General features: G+C 39.4%; 2 protein-coding genes across 3 annotated transcripts; both read right to left on the reverse strand.

Annotated features, from left to right (window-relative positions):
- Window positions 1–119: 119 nt before the first annotated feature.
- LOC112564173 (putative ferric-chelate reductase 1) lies at window positions 120–8,685 on the reverse strand. Its single transcript, XM_025238814.1, has 9 exons — window positions 8,445–8,685; window positions 6,035–6,190; window positions 5,586–5,740; window positions 5,171–5,262; window positions 4,709–4,805; window positions 2,526–2,747; window positions 1,982–2,077; window positions 1,614–1,779; window positions 120–1,228 (listed from the first exon to the last, which is right to left on the reverse strand). Exons 1-9 carry the CDS (start codon window positions 8,476–8,478, stop codon window positions 1,041–1,043), a joined length of 1,206 nt encoding a protein of 401 aa, XP_025094599.1. The 5' UTR covers window positions 8,479–8,685; the 3' UTR covers window positions 120–1,040.
- A 1,376-nt stretch (window positions 8,686–10,061) lies between these two features.
- On the reverse strand, window positions 10,062–21,562 carry LOC112564727 (putative ferric-chelate reductase 1). Of its 2 annotated transcripts, none has more exons than XM_025239750.1 (9): window positions 21,107–21,562; window positions 16,590–16,742; window positions 15,278–15,432; window positions 14,715–14,806; window positions 14,213–14,309; window positions 13,588–13,809; window positions 12,836–12,937; window positions 11,823–11,988; window positions 10,062–10,592 (listed from the first exon to the last, which is right to left on the reverse strand). In XM_025239750.1, exons 1-9 carry the CDS (start codon window positions 21,138–21,140, stop codon window positions 10,438–10,440), a joined length of 1,176 nt encoding a protein of 391 aa, XP_025095535.1. In that variant the 5' UTR covers window positions 21,141–21,562; the 3' UTR covers window positions 10,062–10,437. The 2 variants fall into 2 exon arrangements, with proteins under 2 accessions (XP_025095535.1, XP_025095533.1); XM_025239748.1 differs by having other exon boundaries at window positions 16,590–16,745; window positions 21,107–21,559.
- Window positions 21,563–22,567: the final 1,005 nt, after the last annotated feature.

A 22,567-nucleotide genomic window follows, 5' to 3' on the forward strand; every position in this document is an offset into this window, starting at 1 on the left:
GTTATTTTGTCAGCTTTTCAACAAGTTAGCCGATACACTTGCTTGCTTTGGTAAACCAACAAGTCCAAAGGATGATGTTGTAGAGGATTCACGTCAAACTGAGGGTCCCCCATGGGCCGTATGGATCACATTTGTGTTGTCATGAGGGCCGCACGTCTATAGTGTTCTTTGTGTGGGCCCCATGGGTGTGCTTGCAAAAGGCCATGTTTAACATGCCTGCTATAAAGTACTACCCAATTTAAGTCCATATCGATCAAGAGAATCAGGGTTGAGTATCAGCATGCACGTGTTCAAGGCTACAGAGCCATTTTAATAATCTGCAAGGACAATTACAACACATTTTTGCACTGAAATGCTCAAACAAAACTTCTATTTTCAAGAATTTTATTAAGAGTGAGGATGCTAAAAATATTCATGGGTTGTGTCATAATAGTACATAGATCATCAGTGTTATCTTTCATGAGTTGATGCTGCAAGACAAAGCTTGGTTTAAGCCAGTAAATGTGATCACCTTGGCAAGATTCACACCTCTGCAATTGTAAGTACATCAGGTTTAACGTGAGCTTGAAATGGACAATTTTCCACAGATTCTCAAAAGGAAGCAGAGAAGTAAGTCTAGCATTACTTTCTAGAATTAGTCAAGGGAGAAAATCATCGCTGTCTGCTTTATCTTCGTTATTCTGAAAAATGTGAGAGAAAGCAGATATGATGATAATAAACTTTGTTGAGCATTATCTGTAACATCAATTATTTAAGGTGGAGTTTGCAAATACTTTGCTAAAAGATTAAACATCAAATGGCTCCGTGTGAAACACAGTTCACCTAGATCATAAATTTACAGAGCTTTTTAGTGAGAAGAAATTTTGATGAAACTCGGCAAATTAAATGACTTACACACCATTTTTTTCAATTATAACAATGCCACTCAAAACAAGATAGAACACTTGGTTTGTTTCACTTCTGTCGCTGTTTTTTTTTTTTAAAAATTTTACCTTACAGCAAATCTTGGTTCAACAATATCGCAAAACTAACCAACTTAATTAAAGAGAAAATGACTTTTGAAGGGTGCTCATCACAAAGATGATGATAATACTAGAAACGAGAAGACAGCAGCTGCTGGCAGGACTGAGGGCTGGTGGTGCCTTGGAAATGACTGTGACTGTTCTCAGGTTCACCTTTCCAACAGAAACTGCTGGCGAATCGATGTGCTTGGTCATAACGTCAGTACCTAAAATTATTGGTCACTGGTTCTTAGTTCAGGTGGGCTGACAGTAGAGCAGATTATAAAGAGTCATACAGAGGTGAATGCATTAACAAATCTGAGAATAAAAGCTGATTTATTCAGAGCATATTAATTGTAGATTGTGAAATTTAACTGTGTAATGCATCTTTTTCTTAACATGAGCTCAGAATGTAGTGCCTCCATTAATGAAAGCTTTTGTTGTCATCAGCAACATGACTAGTCATAGATGATATTCTCATATTGTGCTGCTGTAGAAATACGAAAGTAGAAGCTGGTTTCATGTGTCAATACTTGCGTCTCCCATCTTATGCAAATTTTTTCTAACATAGCATAATATTTGTCACTATCAACTAAGATGGTGCATACATACCTGTCCCCACATTTCCCCATGCCAAGAAAATAAAATATGAGTTGGTGCCCAGGTCAAAAGGTCGTGGACTGCCATCATTTTTTGTAGAGTTAAGCTCTGCTCTGCGTGTGAATGTGCAGTAGACTCGTCCATTTACCTGTCTGGTGGCAAGGTTGGACATACCCATCTGTGAATCAATAAGCTTGTGATTTTATTGTCATCTTGATCATCAATCAACATCCTCCTTATGCTAATGTCTAGAAATAGACTAGTGTAGCTGTCAAGCTACAAAAAGATACTTGATGATATACCAACAACTGGAAATGAGAGTGGAGCTAAAGTGATTGATGCCTCATTACTTTGTATGATGATAAGACCCACTGCCATACCGTGTACTGTCTGTAAGTGTACTTCTCAGGGTTATAGCTCAGTTGTATCGACTGATGCTCAGGAATGGCCGTGCACACAATGACCTGATCATCTCCCTGGGCAACGACAAAAGAAGCAGTCAAAATCAGTTCGCATGGTGCACGATGTTTATGACCCTTAAATGTGCAAGAGTAAAGTAAAAATAGCCCCTTAACCTTTTTTTCAGTTCGTTTCGGGAGTGAGGTGCTAAAGACCTCACTGCTTGGGGCAGCTTTATGTGAAGGCGATGCTCGTCTCATTTGCTGCCTTACCCCAGACTCGTAGCCATTCCCGACAGCTGGGTCGACTGGGGAAAGTTTGCTAGGCAACACAAGTGTCGAATAGGGGCGCCTCTCAAATCTGACGCCAGTAGTTTAACTACAGGTAAGGGCTTTAATAAAGTATCGTTTGTAAATTGTACTTTTAGCACTCAAAACACTTACAACGTAGTTATCAACCCATAATAACCTTTTTATCAGCTCGAAAAATCATCACAACCCACCATAACCTTGTCGTCTAACCTACCATAAGTTCGTCATCAGAAAAGCCAATGGCCAGGTAGGAGTCTTGTCCTGCTGCTGACATCTCGAAGGTGAAGAGGTCACCATTCTGTCTATAAGACACGGCGGCCTGGCAGTCATCCCCTACGCACCTCGTATTGCCTGGCAGGGGGTGCAGAAAGCAGCCCTTGCTTTTTCCGCACTCCCCCCAATCTGGCAGATTCTGTTGTATCGTCAATGGTGGCACCTGTGAGCAAGAGAAGAGAGTAAATCAATAAAATTTTATCTTCTAAACCACCTTTGTGTCAGATCTAATTTTATAAAGTTAATATTTCTTCACGCCTTTCAGCATTTTTCTAAAATTGTCTGTCCCCATCCTGGAGCCTGCCTGGCTAACACTTTCGTCATGGAAAGTATTCGCCCACTGATGCTGTATTAGTATCATGATTAAGGGTTTACTTCCTTGGCCTTTATCTTCCCCAAGACAGTATTATATTGAAGATACATGCCAACATCTCATAATTATAGAGGAAAAACTGTTGAACTTTAAGCACAAAAATGTGTGAAAGTATTTGAAGATTGGAATGTGTTAGTGTATCCATCATAAAACATGAAAGAAAAGATTAAAACACATTGACCTACGTTACTGCATGTCACAAGTATAGCATAAATGTACTAAATAGCTTTGATGTATTTTTGTTGTGTTTTGTTTTACCTTGGCCTAAACTTTAATTCTTGTAGAGTTGGTCACCTACACTTTTGTGTATTTTCATTTTAGTTATTTCTAAATTGAAATAGTTTTCAAAAGCAATTCCTTTTTATCAATCAACAAGGGCAACTACAGGAAGATACTGCATGCAGTCTCAACATCTACACTGAAAGCATGTAACTTCGTCTCCTCAAATTGTTTAATGTATAGCTTTCAAAGAGGTTTTTTGTTTGTTTTGTTTTTTGTCACTTGCAAACGAAAGAAACGACAGTCGGCCGCCATATCATATCTGTCATCACTTGTATAGACGGCACACAACAGTGCCTCAGCGATTTGATTTTCTTTGCGGATTTCTCATTCTCACGAGGCTTCGTGTTGACAGCCGGGAGAGCCTCGTGTCAGTGAGGTCCTTGTGTCAACTGTGGACTTGGTGTCGGCGACTTTCTGAAGTTTATTCGCACGAGTGGGCATGGTGGAGAGTGTAGGGAAGGGGTTGTCCTAAGAGATGCCATATAACTGAATATTAATGAGTGGACGTGCGCGTGCAAGGTACAGTGGGAGCCACTGCGGCATCTGACATCGAAAACAGAAATCCTGCAAGTGCTGCGAATGCCTTAGAAGGAAAACGTTTCAGCATACACAATCCGCTATTTTCCTTGCGACAATCAGCAGAGAAAAGTGTCATTTCCTATTACTACCATATCTCACAGCAACAACAACGGCAATAATAATAATTTAAAATTCTCTTCTCCATTGCATTTTAAGGCTTACACAAGCACACCCTAATTGTAATTTAAAAACAAGAAATGTAAGAATTTACAAAGGGACTCAAGAAGATTAAATATACAAGGTATGGGTGGCATAAAATAGAATTAGACCCGCTAGCACACTAGTTACAGGAGACACTGGCTGACGAAGTGAGTTTCATAATCGGAGTTGAATGCAGTTACAACGATGGAGCGCAGAAAGAAGTGAGAGGGGCAAGGGACTTCAAACAGTGAAAACCACAGAAAAAATAATAAAACGACGCCCTTTCTTTTCAAACATTTTTACCGGATCTCGACACTTAAATACTTCGGCCCGTCTTACTATCCAGCGGCACGCTCATAAAATACCTTAGAGTGTGTCTCACTTAAATGCAAAATGGCAACACATATAAGAACCTATGTAAGCGTCCCTAAACTGCTATTTCTGTTTGTAGTTTTGCCTAAAATACCAATTCTGTTTCCGTCTGACGCCATTTCCCAATCTCCAAGAGGGTTTGTGTGTGAAAGGAAGGAGGAAGATAAATGTCAACATCTTTCGCTTCGTTCACATCCTTCTGTTGACTTATCACACACGTACTTCGGTTTCTTACCACCAGACGGTCGTGTTGTTAAATCATTAGAACAGATTGGTAATGTTATTTATCGTTTGTACTTTTATATTCTAATGTGTGCACTGGTTTGCACGAGATGCAGAAGTGTTTTTATTGCGTGTCTGATGTCCTTTGCACTTACGATATTTTGCGGTTGGGTCACACTGATACCAGGTGCTGCACGAAGCTTTGTTTTAATTCCGTACCAGATGACACTGAATGATTCCACGACCGTTGCTCTGTATTACAAAAAACAAACAAAAAAAAAACAAAAAAACAAAACAAAAAACAAAAACAAAACCAAAAAAAAAAAAACAAAAAAATGTCGAATAGCAATCAAGAGAGCCAGTCCATGCTTTTCATGCATTCAAGTTTCGATTGTTTCAAGTCCAAAACAAACACGAAAAATAATATAAAGTGAAATACCTACATTACTTCGTCAGATTAATATCATGATTCTGGGCACACGATCGAAGAACAAGAAATTTAACGTTTAAGCCGAAAAGAGTTTGCGTTTTTGCAAGCATAGATGTTAAATATTAGAACCTGAATATCTTGAGGTTATTTTAAGGGGAGAGAGATTAATTATTGAGAATGGACTCACTGAAATTCAACATCGCCGGCATTCTGGGCTGGTGCTGTCCAGGTGGCCGTTGCCACTGTGCGGTTAATATTAACGGCATGGCCAAACATTTTCTGAACAAATAACAATACAATAAACACCAAGCAGCAGAGTGCATATGACATAGTAATAGAATACATGGCAAAAACAATTTAAGCAGTACACATCTTTGCTTGTGTTTTGTTTTAATATGGTTCATTTCACTGGTAAAACTTTTTAGTATCAGCTGCTGTAACTACTGTATCATCAGACAGTTTAACTATCGTACCATCAGGTGCTGTAACTACTGTAGCATCAGATACTGTTACTATCGTAGCACCAAATACTGTAAGTATTTTTGGTGTGGTGATGTTATCTAGCCAGGTTCTTTCTGATTTCTGATCTCAACAGTACACACCTTAGGTTCTCCGACACATGTCACAAGCTGTGTGGTGTTGTCATTAGTGCTGAATGTACCCAATAGTTCCTGGCTGTTATTTGACCCCAGTACCCGATGAACCGCGACTTGGAATCCTCGGAATGTGTGGGATGAGTTCGTCGTGACGATTTGTACTGCAAGTGGATGGTTATCTGTCCTTTAGATGATACGATGTCATTTTCCAATCCACATTTAACCAGTCGTCTTCTAGTTCACATCTACACAGCCAGCTTCTGATTAACAATAGTCATCTTCTGTACCTTTTATTTTGTAATAGTTATTATTTAGTTATTAGACACATATATAGTTATTAAGCCAGATAAACGTCTGTCAGACACGAGTTAGTGTTTAAGCCATGCATCGCTCAGTTACAAAACAGATTCTGTTGTAGTTGCATTGAAGACGGGAAGAAGCTAACGGTGTCTCACCTGTGATGTTCTGTCCAGGTGAGTAAGTGTCGTTTGAAAGGCTGATGCTGAAGGGCGAACCCGTGGTCTTCAAGTCCACATAGTGTTTTGGATACATCGTCAGACATGTACTAATGTGAGGCCCATCTGGGAAAGCGAGGACTTTCCCTAAAGTTGCTTACAACACACAAGGGAGGGACAACACGTTAATAAGGAATAGTATGAGCTGCTCTACAGGTTCACTCACATCTGTCAGTACATGAACACAAAAGAAAAACAATTTGTCGTGCATTTCTTCTTGCCGCAAATTTCAGCGCGCTTTGAATGTCGTCGTCGTCGTCGTCGTCGTCGTCATCGTCATCATCATCATCATCATTTCTATTTTCTTAATTTTTCTTAATTTCTTCCTGCTGATCACACTTATGTCTAATCCATGGCTCCCATGTACAAGCACGAAGCTGTCAAAATATGTTTGGGTCAATTTTTGAATTAGTAGAAGGCAAACAGTATAGAAGAACACTGCAGTTAGTTTTAAGTGTGTATTTTTACTTAAACCATTTCGGTAAGGTGGCATACTTGAGTTCAAGACTTGTCTACTGTACAGGCACATGCACCACATTTTTTAACTGACCAGCGACTTCCAAAAGGTTGAGCTCTCTTCTTCTCTACTGGTAATCAGCAGAATTGTACAATTAGAGAAGAAAAGTGAACAGAAAGTGCTCGGCACAACAACATATGTGTTCGTTTGTTTGACACCTTTTCATCACTATAAGAGATTTATTCATCACCACACCTACAAGATACCCAAAGATACCTCAGATCTGTGGACTTTTACAGAACCACTAATTGTTGAGCAGTCTTGGAAACAGGCTTTTGAGCTCAACATTAGTAAAAGCAAAGGTTAAAGAGTCCCATTAAACTACTATACGTAGGAAAGCATTGAAAGTAAGTGGTTCATCATATCACGGACATGTATAGGTGGACTGCTGTCGGCCGAGACCAAAGCTTAGCCTCTTGCGACGTTCTCCACTATTAGTCTCGGCGAGCCTAAACTATGAATATGACTAAGCCGGAAGCTTTGTACACACCTGCCTCGTTCTAGTAGTTAACTGGACAAAATCTTCGCCCAGCAGTGCAGTAATACAAATTCGTGATGGTATGTCTAGCTCACGACATGAGGGTGACCTAGCGAAACTCACTCTCTACATGACTGTTAAATCGCATGTCCATTTTCTGAGAGAGAGAGATGTGGGTGTGTCGGGGGTGGAGGTTGGTGGGGTTTACTCACGTCCTTTGCAGTATCTCTCTCCATGCCTTTCTAAATACGCTGTCAAAATATGAATCAGGAGGGTATTTTTTAATCCTGTCATATAATCGACTTTTTGAAAGTGTTTGATCTCGAAAATCTTGCAAGTCATTTCAGTCCTCATCACTTAAAAAATGAAAAGAAGTCTTTTGAAAGAGACTAAATGCGTATCAACGGAAACATAATGCCATTTACCACGACACTCAAGTCAGAATGAGTTATATTCAGTGCACATAGAAACCCGACTGGTTTCTTGAAAGCACGGGTGTCACGATGGAACCTGGGTCAGGCGGTACGAGGGAAAATGTATAACTTCTTGTATAACCTCTTCAGCCTTGTGAAGCTCCAAGCAGGTCGCTGGCAGTGTCCACGAAAACATGCAGCAACCCTTTATAACTACTCTGGATTTTTTTTTTTATTGAAAAATGATGTTTAACTATCTACATTCTACATGATAGCTGTTCTTTCACTGTTGTCTCGTACGTAGTTTTAAATTGTGTTAAAGAGGTGTCTACATTAAAGTTTTTATAAATGCGTTATACAGTCGGACCTCGATAAGTCGAACTCAAAGGGACCCGAAAAAAAATTCGACTTACGGAGTTTTCGAGTTAGGGAAAATGGTAATAGGCGCAGGTATCTGGCCGGGAACTAACAATTAATTCGATATAAGGAGGTTTTCAACTTAGTGAGGGTCGACTTATCGATGTTCGACTGTATATCTATGATGTGATTCGTCCGTTTTTCGAAGTTTACTGGATTAGAAACAACCACAAACTGTTTGCTTTTGTTGTATGGTGTGACTTAAAAATCATGGATTCAAAGACGCTTTCGAACCTTTTGATGACAAAATGCGTGTCGACTATCAAGAAAATTGCTCTCCTACAAGCTGAATTATATTTCAGTTAAAGAAGACAACAACGAAGAGAAGATTTATATCTGAAAGTATGTGTCACATACTTCTTTGCAATTTAATGCTGTTTTTAATGCTATATCATAAATTAACCTAGAGTAATAAATTTTCTCGACTATTTTTCACCTATTTCCGTAAAAAAATGTTATCGCATATTCTTAGATTGTTTTATTTGTAAAAAAAAAAAAAAAAAGAAAAAAAGAAAATTTACACACCAAAGCAGACAGCAAAGACCACGATGTTCCTCATCCTGTTAACGAGACTGAACGACAGTTCCTTTCCTCGGGATTAGGTTGTCGAAGTGGTTGGTGTATCCTCAGCGATGGGCGTTCGACAGAGACAGCCCCTACAGGGAGTTAGAATTACAGTTGTATGGGGTCGCTGGGTAATAAGCAGGTGGACTCTCCGTGGGTTGCCTCTCTCACTCAGCAAAGTAGCATTGGAAAGACACGGTCTGTTTACAGGGTGACACACTTTAAAGTTGGAATTCTTTTGTGCTGTCATGACATGGGTACTCCATAAAAGTACGTGTTAGGATCCGTGTTTGCGTGTTCATTTCTCCAAAGAGAGCGAGAGAGAAAGAGATGATAGAAATGTAACCAATTGCATGTACCGTTAGAAAACCTTGTGTATCGGTAGGCACATAGTGGCCAGAAGGTGGAGCAATACATCGAAATGATCAGACGATCTTCCGTTATCATGCGCTAGTAGGGAAGACGATTGTGAAACACTTTTTTTAACCTTGAAGGTATTAAACCTTATATGATTGAACCTGCTGATTGAGAAGGTTCGAAACTCCAAACACAATATTCTCAGATGGCAGCCAGCGAAGAACTACTTCATAATAATATGTGTAACATCGTTGATATTCGTCAAATTTATCAAGCTGCAGAGGGCCATTACAATTTATATTTGTCCGTTCACTTAATGCCACAAAAGCCTCGTGTGAAAATTTACCCTTGGCACTGATTCATACGGGTAAAGCTTTTCATGCGGTTGTTGGTGTTAATAACAGTTAAAAAAGGGACACCAACAGCACAAATTTAAAACAAAGTGGAAAAGAGATATATTTTCGATGTTGCAGCAGTGGCGTAAGAAGCTGCTCGGCTTTTATCGGTTGAGGTGGGTAACTCATCGCTGACAATGATTGATGCTTATTTGTTTGCTTCGTCAATAGCTTTTTTAAAGAGGGCGGCAGAACTCAAAAGTTAAAAGTTGAACTTAGGGTAGATTTATCAAGAGAACATCAGTGTTCATGCATCTGCTCTGTGTTTCTGTATAGTCGGCACGGACCCTGGAAGAAGGGCTTTTGTGGTACCTCAAAACCCTCTTGACTTTTCAGTGTATACCTGTTACAGAGTAACAGTCAGGAGCAAAGTGGTTTTCACATGCTACACAGACTGCTGTGTAGGCGCAGTGAAGTCAGCTCTACACACACATGATGCCACTGTCTTCTCAACAATAAATCCTTTGGAAACATACCAACACAAACCTGTGCATTCAACATGATAGGAGAGTTTTGTTTCCATGTCTGCGTTTGTGCTTTAGAGATTTGGTATTTTGGGGGCAACTTGTATCAGCCATACTGGGATTTAGTGCTGTTTATGTTTTAAACTGTGCTTTATGCCAAGCCAGGAACTAAGGCAGAAGAAGGTGTCACATGCGCATAAATACAACGAGCACTAGATCTTCACTGCATCAGTGACAAGTTCTTTATCTTGCTCCACTGGACCACTCAAGCTTGTGTGCTACTCCTGATGGTTTAATTTAATTACTTTCACTCTCTGTCCTTCCTTCGTGACTATCGTGAAAACAAAACTTACATTTCAAAGGAAGCTAAGGTAAACAACTTTATTTCTGACATTTTGTCGAAAATTGAAGCATTGCAATCTTTTATGAAGAAAAATTAAAGATCTGTTATCATGATGTCATAATTATTGTCCACGATACAACAATCAAGAACAGTGACCACAAAATTACAAATATTTGGATGAAGCAGACAAAATCATATTCACACAAATAGTCAAAGGTAAGAAAAAGTTGTAGACAAGAGTATGTGATAAATTGTCTGACACTAGAAGACTTTTTACAAGTAAAAACTGAATATTGAGACTGGATACTCACTCATATTTACGCACACATACGCGCGAACAGAGAGAGTGAAGAGAAGAAATGCTCATCTATATAAGACTACAATACACTGACTGTTTAAGGCTTTAAAAGACACCAAGCGGCAAGACATAAAGCAGATGTGATCAAAGCCGAAGTGCCGGTAAGCATGGGAACAGCTCCACTGATGGTGAGCAGGTCCATCATGTCTGGCGAAATAGCGGTTTGCGTGTGCTTGCTGATCACATCAGTTCCTGCAAGGTGTCATAGTTAAACACTTTGTAATGTTGAACAATCAAGAGAAGCAGTAGGAGATCCATAGCTTAGCCACCTGCATGTGCATGTTTAAACAAAATTTATACATAAACTGTACTTCACTTATTATTAAAGGTATTCTTGTATGTTTTTCTATTATTTTCAAACTTTCTTGTGATGGCATTTACTTTTTGTCTAATTTTTCGTTGTACAGAAACAGGAAAATTCAGAAAATTTAGAAATGAATGGGTAACATTAAAGTTAGTTATCTCCATTACTAATACCCATGGAATAACTAATTTAAAAACAGACCTGTGAGAATTAACTCCATTCTTAACTTAAAAGTTATTGATATTCATCTTCGTAAACATAAAAAACTTACATAGCGCCATATAACGGCCCTACGGGTAAGCGCAAGGCGAAAACAAAGAATCACATAAACACACACACGGACGCACACAATATTCCATGCAAACATGAAGTCTGTAGAATGCCATACGAGATGATCAAAGATGTGTTGCTAGCAGTTGCTACCATTAAGTACGAGTTGTTATTGTTGTTGTTGTAGTAATAACAATAACAATAACAATAACAATAACAACAGGGTAATATGCAGAATGTCTCTTTGAAAAGCCGTAAAGAGTTCACACACCCTCGGAAGGTAATAGGTGCAAATCCATAAATATAATACTTTCAAGACATTCAAAACTTGTCATCATATTTCACGAGTTGCAAATCCACATGTTTGCGAGTATCGTAATGTGAAAGTCTAAAAGCCACATGCTTATGATGACAAAGGCCATGATAAATACTTTCTACTTTACTGAGAAAGTGTCAGAGACAAAGGTCAAACCCCTGACTAGTCAAGAATGTGTGTATGTGTGAGTGAGCGAAAGTTTTGCATGCAGTTTTACACAAATAGTTATTTCCATTGACAAAATTATTTTAAAAAAACCAGTTCTCACTATTTTTTCCTGTCACGAAATTTCTTCACTCCCGGGATCACTTCTCTCCACATGCGTCCTTCCTCTACGATTTTCGTTTCAGGTATACAAAAACTTTCGTTAACCAGTTCTATCACGTGATCATTTAGTTCAGTCCCTCAATTCACTCACTCACACATTTTTGACCAGTCAGCGGCGAAAACCCTCGTCCCTGACATTAGATAATCTCATAATGATCAACATCATATTTTATTTCTTGCACTTCAGTGCACTAAAGAAAATTACCTCGATAAAGAGGTCCCCATGCCAGGAAGAGGTAATATTTCTCTTTCCCGAGGTCGAAAGTCCTTGAACTGCCATCTTCCTTGATGGAGACCAGCTTTGCTGTGCTGTTGAACGTGCAGTACACCCTGCCATTCTGTTGCTTTGTGGACAGGTTGGACAGACCAATCTGTAATAATAACCGTGCTATAGTCATTTTTCCTTCTCCTCATCAAGGTCTTTGAAACCAAAATCGCTTGATAGAATATGATGAGACATGCAAGCATTTCAAATTTTGCTCGTCTCAGAGTCCATGAGTCTGGTGGTTGTCGGGAGTCCAGTGTCAGGTGTCTAGAGTAGCACGTGGACGGAGAGCTCAGGTCTCTCCTTTCTTTGTTCGCACTAAATAGTCATTCTTGCGGGATAGACAGGGGATTCCTAAATTTCCTATTGGGTATATAAAACAGTTTTTATTCTTTTTGCACAGACTCAAACTCGAGGCATCGCGCTCCTTGTCTTTACTAGAGTGAACTAAGCATTAGTGTAGTTAGCTGCTTCCCACATGCACAATAATATTAATAATAAACTCCATCCTCATCACAATTATCGTCTTTGTGAATGCCGTCCAAAGGAAAGTAAATCTAGCAGAAATACTTGATCTTTAAAAATAAAACTGTTTTGTTATTGTTGGGTCGAATCAGGAAAACATGACTCATCAATGATTAATCCATTGAAGTTTCTCTCTTCGCAGCATATCCACTGTTAACTAAATATTGTTGCCAAGACACCAATAATCCTTAATCTAGAAGAGTCAACGAAAAACTTGCTGAAATAGTTCTAAGCTGCCCGCATGCCTAAAGCAGAAACGAACAGAAGCTGTCATGTATCCGAGTTTATGAGTGCAAATCCATCGTAAAAAGTCGAATCACAGCAGATGTATAATGTTAATATAATTTTTGCCATGTCTATTAGGCGAAGGGACATCTCTCTCATACATTCACAAAATATCAAAAACATCAAGGACAACTCCAGCTTACCGTGTACTGTTTGTTGGTGGTCTTTCTAGTGGTGGGGTTATAACTCATTTGTACTGTCTGGTGTCCGGGAAGAGCGGTGCATATTACGACCTGGTCATCACCCTTGGCAACAAAACATTCAGAAATCCGTCAGGCAGATGTCTTCAACCCATTCGTAGTACACTTTGCGACGTGATTTGTGAAAGATTGTAAGAATCCAAAGGAATTATAAAGCTTAGACGCTATTTCTGGTTTCTCTGTGTCAATAGGACTTTGTGATGAGTATTTTTTATTCTAATATTATTATAATAAAGAAAAAATAACTTCTTTATTTAAGAGGGTAGTGGAATAAGCCAAGCATGCTTTTATCTTCTAGCCACTACAGGTACAGGAGAAGACAAATCAATAAGTTACTACTAAACTAATACAATAATAATAAGCTATGGAATTAACAGAAAGTATAATGGAAAACGTACAAAAGTGGTAGCCATTAACTCATATTTACAGCGGTCCTGGAGTCGGGAAGTATTTCAAAACCTTTATGGCTTTGAATTCTAATGCAAGAATTCTTTTGAAGTGTGTCTGTGTGTGTTTTGCACACAATGTTGCAGTTTATCATGGAGCCTTGTCGCAACCCTCTCAAACATCTTCAAACATATCCAATAAGAGTGTCGGAGACAGAAATCTTCGCTCAGTCATATTCATTTAATGACAAAATCCATGCCGAATTTCTTGCAAACATTACCTGACCATTAGTTAGACACTTGACCTACCATGCTCCTGTCCTCGGAAAAGCCAACTGCCACGTAGAAATCTTGACCCTCTGCTGTCAACTCGAAGGTAAAGAGGTCACCGCTTGACCTGTAGGACAAAGCCGCTACACAGTCATCGCCAGAACAGGTGGTCTTACTTGATCCCGGATACAGAAAGCAGCCCTTGCTTGTCCCACACTCGTCCCAGTCTGGCAAGCCTGGCAGCGTCGTTACTGGTGGAACCTGAAGTCAAGAAAAATAAACAAAATAAGGTGTGAAAGAGTTTTCTCAGGTCTAATGTGAAAAAGTCCTTGAATTAAATCATCATAGTTCCAACTGGATTTTCCAAGCGAAGGACAGCACATGCTGAGGACCATCAAATGAACTCCAGAATACACATAGGTAAATATGTTCTGCCTGTGTCATAATACACGGTTCCTTGTTGCAGAGAAGCACGAGTAAGCTCAATTCAAACAACACACTTGTTTTGTTGTATCTGTCGATCCTTTACCCCATTTCCTGGGATAAATATTAGAAAAAGTATTCCTAAATGAGAGATGTCCACACACACACACAAATTGATGAGTGAATAACGGGAATTTCAAAGTGATACTGGTTAGAGGTAAACAGAAAGGATGCCGCTCACTGTGTGGACAGGTGGTTGGATATTGTTGTTATTCGATGTTCTCAGTGTAGCCGTGATGTCGTACCAAATAACAGTCTTGTTCTCCACTACTGTCGCACTGTATACAATGAGATCAAACTTCATTACACGCTGCATGGAGCTAGATTATACCTGATTACAATTGTATCCAGTACAATCGTAATTGATTAAAAGCTGTATACTGTAGAGCTAGATCACAATTACACGTTGATAGCAGTTATATCGCTATTGATTACACAAATAATCACATTAATTGCTGCTTCACACGCTTAGCCAGTTTATACAGCAACAACTGGAATAACAAGTGATGCCACACAGTCTAATTAGTAACGAATAAATAGAACAATTCAACTACTATATCAAACAGCTCGATCGTTTTTCATACAGAAATTACTAAGATAAATATGAATGAAACTACAAAAACAAAAGAAGTCAAATGCAATTTCCTAAGTTCTTTGCTTACATGAATGAAAACAGCCCTTACTGAAAGACGATGTCACCTGCATTCTGGGTGGGGGCGGTCCATGTGGCATTAACAACGGCACGCGTCGCATTTGTGGCATGACCGAGCATTTTCTGAAACAGCAATACTTCCATCTTTTACACCAGGTCGAACAAGTGAAGACTGAGTCATTACAATATTTGATCGTTGACTGACATCTTTCCGGGATACACTTATTTATTTTGTAAGCGATCTGAGACTTCGTCGGGTAGACACTAGACTCGCACTCCAATCGAAATTTTGATCGAGAGATTTAAGCTTCCTGCCTGTCGCATGATACACAATATATGCAATCTTTGCAAATCAAGTATAATCGGGACTAATAAAGTTCATACCCTAAAAGTATTCAGTGTTTCTGAAAAAATTAAAAACATTAAAAAAAGTTACGTTACGATGTATAGGTCACAATTTACTGGTGTATGTCTAATTTCATTTTAATTGTAGTGGGTATCTGCAACAACTCACCATCCTCTGTGCACGATTCTGTCCAGGGAACATGCAAACTAGGTTTGGACTTTCACATACCTAAGGATTTTGCAATATACCTGAGGTTGTCCGAGACAAGTGATGACTTTAGAGTCGCCATCAGTAGTATTGAAGATACCGAGCAGTTCTTCGGGGTTGGTCGAGTTGTTCACTCGGCGGGCCGTAACTTGGAATCCTTTGAATGTACGGTTTGGACTTGTTGCGATGATCTCAACTGCAAATATCAAGAATGTTGTGCTGGATAAGTTTCTTCAGTGATTTTGAAAGGTACACATACAGCAAAGCATGCAGTATTGACAGTTACAGCTGCAGTGAATTAAAGCCAAAATTTGGTCAGTTATATTATGCAGGACAGATTGAAGAAAAGGGAGGCTATGCAGCGAAAACGAAAGTGCTTGGTCTGCGATAAATAATCTCCCTTTACTAGGTGTCTGCAATTAAAAAAAAAGGTATCGAGTACACATTTTTTAATCAACTGAATGGGCTTCTATAAATAATACAAATGAATCTTGTTTTCTGACAAATAAATAGAGAGTAAGTGGCACATGGAGTGATAGATAAATAAGCGTGCTTCATCTACTTAACGGCTACATCACTGGTGTCTATTTAAAAAAAAAACTTTTCTGCATACAAAGCAGAAAGGACAGTAATAAAAATTGAAATGAGAATGCTGCTGAACCAGTTCGTTTGAAAACAATGGAAAGATCTAAATGATAAAGAAAGGAAATGTTATTTCTTAGAAACTGTTTTATATCTTCCATGCCAAGTTAAATTTTCCTCACAAGGAAGCTGAGAGGATATACTTAAACCAAAATATAATAAACTCACCATAGCAGCTTGTCAACTTCATTTTTTGGGGGGCCAAAACTTTCTTAAGAATTTGTGAGACGGGCTTGCGATGGATCCATTAATATGTGATATGTGGTGGTATGTGTAAAACTAACCCTGACACTAACCATCATCACCGACAAGAGAGAAAGCAGCTGACAGGTATCTTTACCGCAGGTTTGGATTTCTAGGCGGATGAATCTTTGATATTTTCTCTTGCTAAAAATCCTGCCTTCAATGCTTCAGTCCTAACTAACATCTCTGGTGCTACCGATGAATGGAACTTAAAGACTTTTGTCAAGTGAGAATATGCTGTTCAGCTGACCTGGTAATACTTATCTGTTTTCCATGTATATAATATTGCGTTAGGCTAAAAGAATAAGTAATCTCTCAGACATACTTTAATTTCATAAAAGTTTTCTTTAAGTTTCTAAGTGAAAGGTTCTCAAGTGATAAAGACTGGTATTTTCTCGTTCAGTTAACAAACATCATTATACCATTGTTAATCGTACAAAAATATGCACAGTATCTAAAGAAGTATACCTGTGATTTGCTGTCCAGGTGCATAAGTGGTTGCTGAAAGGCGAAGCTCGAAGGGCGGCGTTCCTGTTTGAATGTCACTCGAATGTTTTGGGTAGAGGGTAAGACAGGTGCTGCTTGGTGGCCCATTATGATAAGCTCCAGCTTTCCACAGGGCTGCTGAGTTTAAAGGACCCCGATTAAAGATCCAATTACTGTACTGGGTAAATCTCCGTACAACATAATCCTTCCATTCCGCTCTCGAGATATTCTTTTAGAAACATCAACCTGTTCTACGACACTATATTCATATCCATGTACAATGTTTGCAATAGTGGGAAAGTGCTTCTACCTCAAAGTGATTTCGCACTCTATGGGGGAAAAGGGGAAAGTAGGAGGGGTAAAACAGGAGTAAACAGAGGAGACCCCAGTCGGCAAGCTCTGTGAGTGACCCGATCTCAACCATGAGCCTCTTTTTGCAGAGGTGACAAGCGAGCACCAACCACTCCACTACCGGGTGCCCTTAACCCGAATACAATCCTGACGTATGGGTTGAATATCTCGAGAACAAAAGGTGTGTATTCCTACAGAAATATGCTTCTTCTCTGAGCGTTACCATTCGAGAATGCTCTTCTCTACAAACATCGCCCCCAAATCGGCCCTTGCCATAATATAGCCTCAGTTGCTGGCACGGCGTAAAACACCATCCCCCCCCCCCCAAAAAAAAAAAAAAAAAAAAAAAAATCGGCCTAGCAGCGGTGAAGTAGATAACATCAGTAATGACAGCACACCGGTTGAGCAAACACTTCTGCCAATTGCATTAAAGTTTGCAGTTCTTAAGGTGACATTCCGAGAAATATGCTAGAGGGCTTATGAAAGTCAGGAGGTCCGTACCACCAAAATCATGCCCCCGTTACACTCTCTTTCTCTCACATGAAGATGCTTAAGTTCTGTTTTCTGAAGGAAATACGCGTTTGCTTGGGTATATCTTAGTTTTATACTGCTGGAAGCAAGTCTTAGGGAAATAATCGCTATTTTTTAAAGTATAAAAATAAAATCGGGGAGAAAGAAACAAAAATCTGGTCTTTGAGGTCTGAATATTATCAGTCACAGGAGAAAAGCAAAATTAACGGAAAGAGTTACATCTTCCCACACTTAAGTATTGGTAAAAAATTATCCAGGTTAGTCCATCATCATTATTTCAGATAGGCGTAGACAAATTACATGAAATATATATCTATGTAGAATCTACTTTTAACCCCAAGACTTTTTTGTTGCACAAACAGCTGTACGGGAGGAAAAACAAATCCAATATATTTCCAATACATTTTCCATTATAACGAGACCAAAGGTTGGATACTTCAACATTGTGCATGGTTAAGTACGGCCTTTAGGGCCACGTATTGCTACTGACCCAAAATTGTTATCAGAAGCACTTTTATTAGTGGGTTCACAGTGAACTATTCGTAGAGTAGGCAGTTTATCACCCTTTGATACATAAGCAGGTACAAATCCCACGCCCTAGTGGCGCTATATTTCAATCACCTTTGGCTTTCTCTACTAAATCATGTCCACATTCTTACTGGGGTGAACTTTCAGTGTAGAAAATTCTTTCTCACTGGAACGAGCAAATGGCGAGCCTGCGCTCATCTGTTGGAAAGTGAAACATATAAACCTCACTAACTCTCCGATCTTTTAAAGCAGATGGTAAACGACTATTATTTTTATTGCATTGAGAAATAGCAGCGTCGGAGAATACCCTAAAGTCTAAAGGTGTGCCACTAAATGCCTAAAATTCTTGCAGAAGGTTTAATCTTTTTAACTGTAAACTTGTTTCTTCTTCTCGTGGGTAAAAATGTATTACTCGAGACTCTAAACATAAGCACTTGAATAATGTATCCGGCATATCTCACCGAAGAGAGAAGAGTGCAACATGGAGTTGTGTGTGGTTAATGAACTGTCTTTAATCAGTCGGGTGATAGGGATATCCTAGTTTGTTTTGCATCAGTTAAAATTAAAGTTACCAATATCATGTGCTTTAAACAGCCAGTCTGATTGGTGATTCCTCTCCATATTCGCATTAGTTTTTAATGTCGATGTCGACAAATACAAAACATTTTTATTAAACCCTTTCAGGAATTTATCATTTATCGACTATGTGAATATTACATGAGACAGTACATAATACATAAAAAAGGGGTGTCCCAGCCATGATCTTACTGTGTATGGGGATTGCCGCCGGAATTATAAAAAAGTGCAGATATCGTGCTGTTCTGGCTCGGGGAACTCTCAATCTACCACTTCTGTCTGTGTGTCTGTTTTAACTAGCAAATAATATGGGTACTTAGAATCGAACTCTCTTCTAAAGAACTGATGACCCTATTTTTGGCTACCTATGTCCTCTAGACCAGGTGTGGGCAAAGTTTTCTTTTTGCAGGCCAGTCTCGAAATTCTAAGCTGTTTGGTGAGCGGGTCACATACCAAATTCTACGCCAATCGAGTACACTAAACCTAGTAAAAGTGCGATGGAAGAAAATGAGCATATGATGGTGTTTACTTAACAAATTTTATTAAAAAAAAAAATGAAACTGTTTGAAATCTCTCATGACGGCCTGATGCTCGTCCATCATCCGTAACAGGAGGTCGGACTTGTGTGCTTCATCATCGACAATGTCTGTTCGCACACATTCTTCGATATAATCATCTCAACCCCCATCCCATCCCATCATTTTGGCAACTTCTTTTGATTCCTTTTCTTACATAACAAATTGAAGAGTGGGATAACGTTTTAGGGAATAAAAGAATCCGTCAACACGGTGGTCAAACTATGTTGAAACGAAACGATTAGTCATCTTGCTCGACATGTTGTCGCCAGCCTTTTCTTTGAAGGCAGCCGCCACAGATCCTCTCTCACGACTCCATCAGACATGTCAACCGCGTTATTTGTTATCTTTGTATCTTATCTGTCTTAGAATGTTAGGTACTGTAGATTTCTTAGGCTAAGTTGTATTCAATAAATGAAATTTCAATCTAATTAACTTAAAATGAAAACAAGTTCACATCATGTCAGATGTCTGGGTTAGGTCCAATGGAGTCAGAGGGCTGTACTTTGCCCACCCTGTTCTCTACCCTGGACTAGACCCGTGGACCAGTGTAGTTCCTTAAGGCACGGAATGCAGACAGTTTTATTATTTGATGAAGTGACACATCTAGGTACTTTTTTTTACTTTCAGCTGCTAACGTGAGATAAATTACAGACCCCTTAGTGCAAAGTTCAAGTAACTGTCTTGAACTCTTGCTTTACTTTTTGTGACCGAGTAGCCTTGGAACAGAAGTGTAGGGGTGAAATCCTGCTTGACAGAGGACGAATTTTGAGGTTTGTGCTATGACTCAGCAAAAGAAGAAAAATGAAGGGAGAGCGAACTAGAATGATAGAGAGCTAGGAATGGAAAAGAGTGAAAAAATAATGATTTACAGTAAATTCTCTTCCATATTTTTGTTATTTACTTACATCACACCTCTCCGTCGCCTTTGTCAAATACAATAGTTCAGTGACACTGACCCATCCTTTAAAAGAAAATCCGGGAACACGACAGTGGAACTATTCATTAAAATCTCCACCTCAGCGAGAAACCCAATGTTAACATCCTGCTTCGCTGCCTACTACTAGCAGCTCAGAGCAAGATTTTATGGGTGGTCACAGGCAAAACAATTACGGAAATTGCTTTCTAGTAGCTCAACTGAAAGACTAGAGTTTCCCGTTATATTCGTGGATAGCATAAAAGAATATTTTTTAACATGTGTTGGTTGTGTTGGTCTTTGTAGCCGACTGCTGTTAGTCGCAAAAGTTGAACAACTTTTATTTCCCACAATACCTGGCAGAGCAACTAGTACTGCAACCCACCACCAGACATTTCTTAACAAACTGTGTACACGACATTTAGCTGCCGACCGGGGATCTGTTTATACAAGGCTTCACCTACACCTCTCTTTTTGCGACACAGGTAAAAACTTCCATTTTCTAGCGAAGGCTTCATTCTCTGTGCACAGAGTGAACTGTCTAACAAAAGTTATCCTAAGGTTTGAGAGGGGCGAAAACAATTAATATCTATGAAAGCCCTGCCTGACTCCCAGTGTGTTGTCTGTCTGTTCTCTAGCGTGAGAAAAATGTGCGAAGTCAAGGTCTGTTGTGGACAAAGTTTGACAAAATTTATATAAGATAGTTATATAAGACTTTGCCAAAATCAGTCAAAAATTGGACTACATTTTTTCCGAGTAAAGCGTTTGAGCTCAGAGACAAATGTGTGTTGTATAAAGAAAGCATCTTCTTTTTAGGCTGGTGAATGTTTCTCCAGTCTTCAGCAGTCGCACAAACAAACATACAAAACTGCGTGCACAAGTGTATACATTGATAAATTACATACAAACATGCATATGTACACACAGAGCTGAAAAAAGCAGGTATTCTAATGCAAATAGATAAAAAAAAAACCATTTAACCAGCACTGATGAACAATGAAGCATCCATCAACAGTACTTACCAGCTATAACAACAAAGCACGCGAAGACTTGCATGGCTCCAACTCAAACCGATGAGAAGTGTCAACTAGAACATACCTTCCGAAAGAAAAGAACACTAATGAAAACAACTTATCCTGTTGTTAAAATGCAGCCGCGACACAGTCCAAGGCTGGGAAGAGATAAAAGTGTATGACAATCGTTGGGCTGGCCCGGCTTATATAGAGAGGCGGAGTGAAGCAGCTTTGGAGAGAGGGATGACGCTGCACAATTAGTGACCAGCCTTCACTAGCTACACACCACAGTTGTCAGGCACAGATACTCCTCCTTGTACCGAAGGAGTAGCAAAGGAAGTATTTGAAAGAGATGAACAACCGGTTCGCACTGCAGTTGGCAGTTTCTCTGTTCGTCAATTATCTGAACTTTTCTTAGCTCTGAGGCAATGAATCTCAATACAAAGATAATTGCCGGACCTGTGGTGTAAAACAAGTAATGCAAACAAGGTGAAGGGAGATGGGAGATGGTGACAGAAGAAAAGGAAGGAAGAAAGAGAAGAAGAAACAAGGGAGAGAATGAGGGAAAATAAGAGGAAGAAGACAAATGGAAAAATGGACAGGGTGAGGGAGTCGTAAAGAAAAAGAGATTCACCTATACGTTACTGTGTTCATGTACGGTAATGTTCATCATCGTGTCATTATCTGACTTTTTGTTTTCATGTTTATTTTGCGGGTGGGGTTTCTTTCTTAGTCTGCTGGCTTCTCGCCGCCAGTCATCTGCTTGTTGTTGTTGTGTATCAGCTCTGTGCACTAGGAGTTGCTGTGAACAGTTTGTAACGGAATAACGGAAAAGGACGTGACACAGAGTGACGCACCGCACATTCCATTCATTTTATTCTGTCAACCAGTCCGGATGAACAGACAGGGGACGTGTTTTGATGATAGACTCAGGCAGAGGTCGTTACACGTTATAGCGTTTGTTGTGTATACTAGTCAAAACAAAGTTCTGTAGATAGATAAACACAAGGGAAAAAGAACCTCACTTTTTCTGATTTGCACTTGCTAAAGTTAGTGCGTGTACGTGTGTGTGTACGTGTGTGTGTACGCGCGCGTGTGTGTGTGTGTATACGTGTGTGTACGTATGTGTGTATGTGTTTGTATACGTGTGTGTGTGCTACATGTGTGACTTTAAAGGATGTATGTGCACCAAACAAAAAAGCCTATTAATGTGTACACTACAAGCAACTGTCTCGTCACCGGGCAAGCCACACCTGTTGAGCAATTACTTGTTGTGCAGACGGGGCGGCTAATAACGGTACTTGACTCTGTCTGACTTTACAAGTTGACATTGCCCGTCAGAAGCTATCTCTGCTCTGTTTAATTTGACGAACGAAAAATTCCCTTTGTGCAAAAGTCTCTCCGCTGTCTACGTCACATAAAATTCTTATTCTTATTATTTTTGGTATAAGTGGTTGAAATACTTGTTTA

Source organism: Pomacea canaliculata, linkage group LG5 (genome assembly GCF_003073045.1).
Source record: "Pomacea canaliculata isolate SZHN2017 linkage group LG5, ASM307304v1, whole genome shotgun sequence".
Classification (NCBI taxonomy): domain Eukaryota; kingdom Metazoa; phylum Mollusca; class Gastropoda; order Architaenioglossa; family Ampullariidae; genus Pomacea; species Pomacea canaliculata.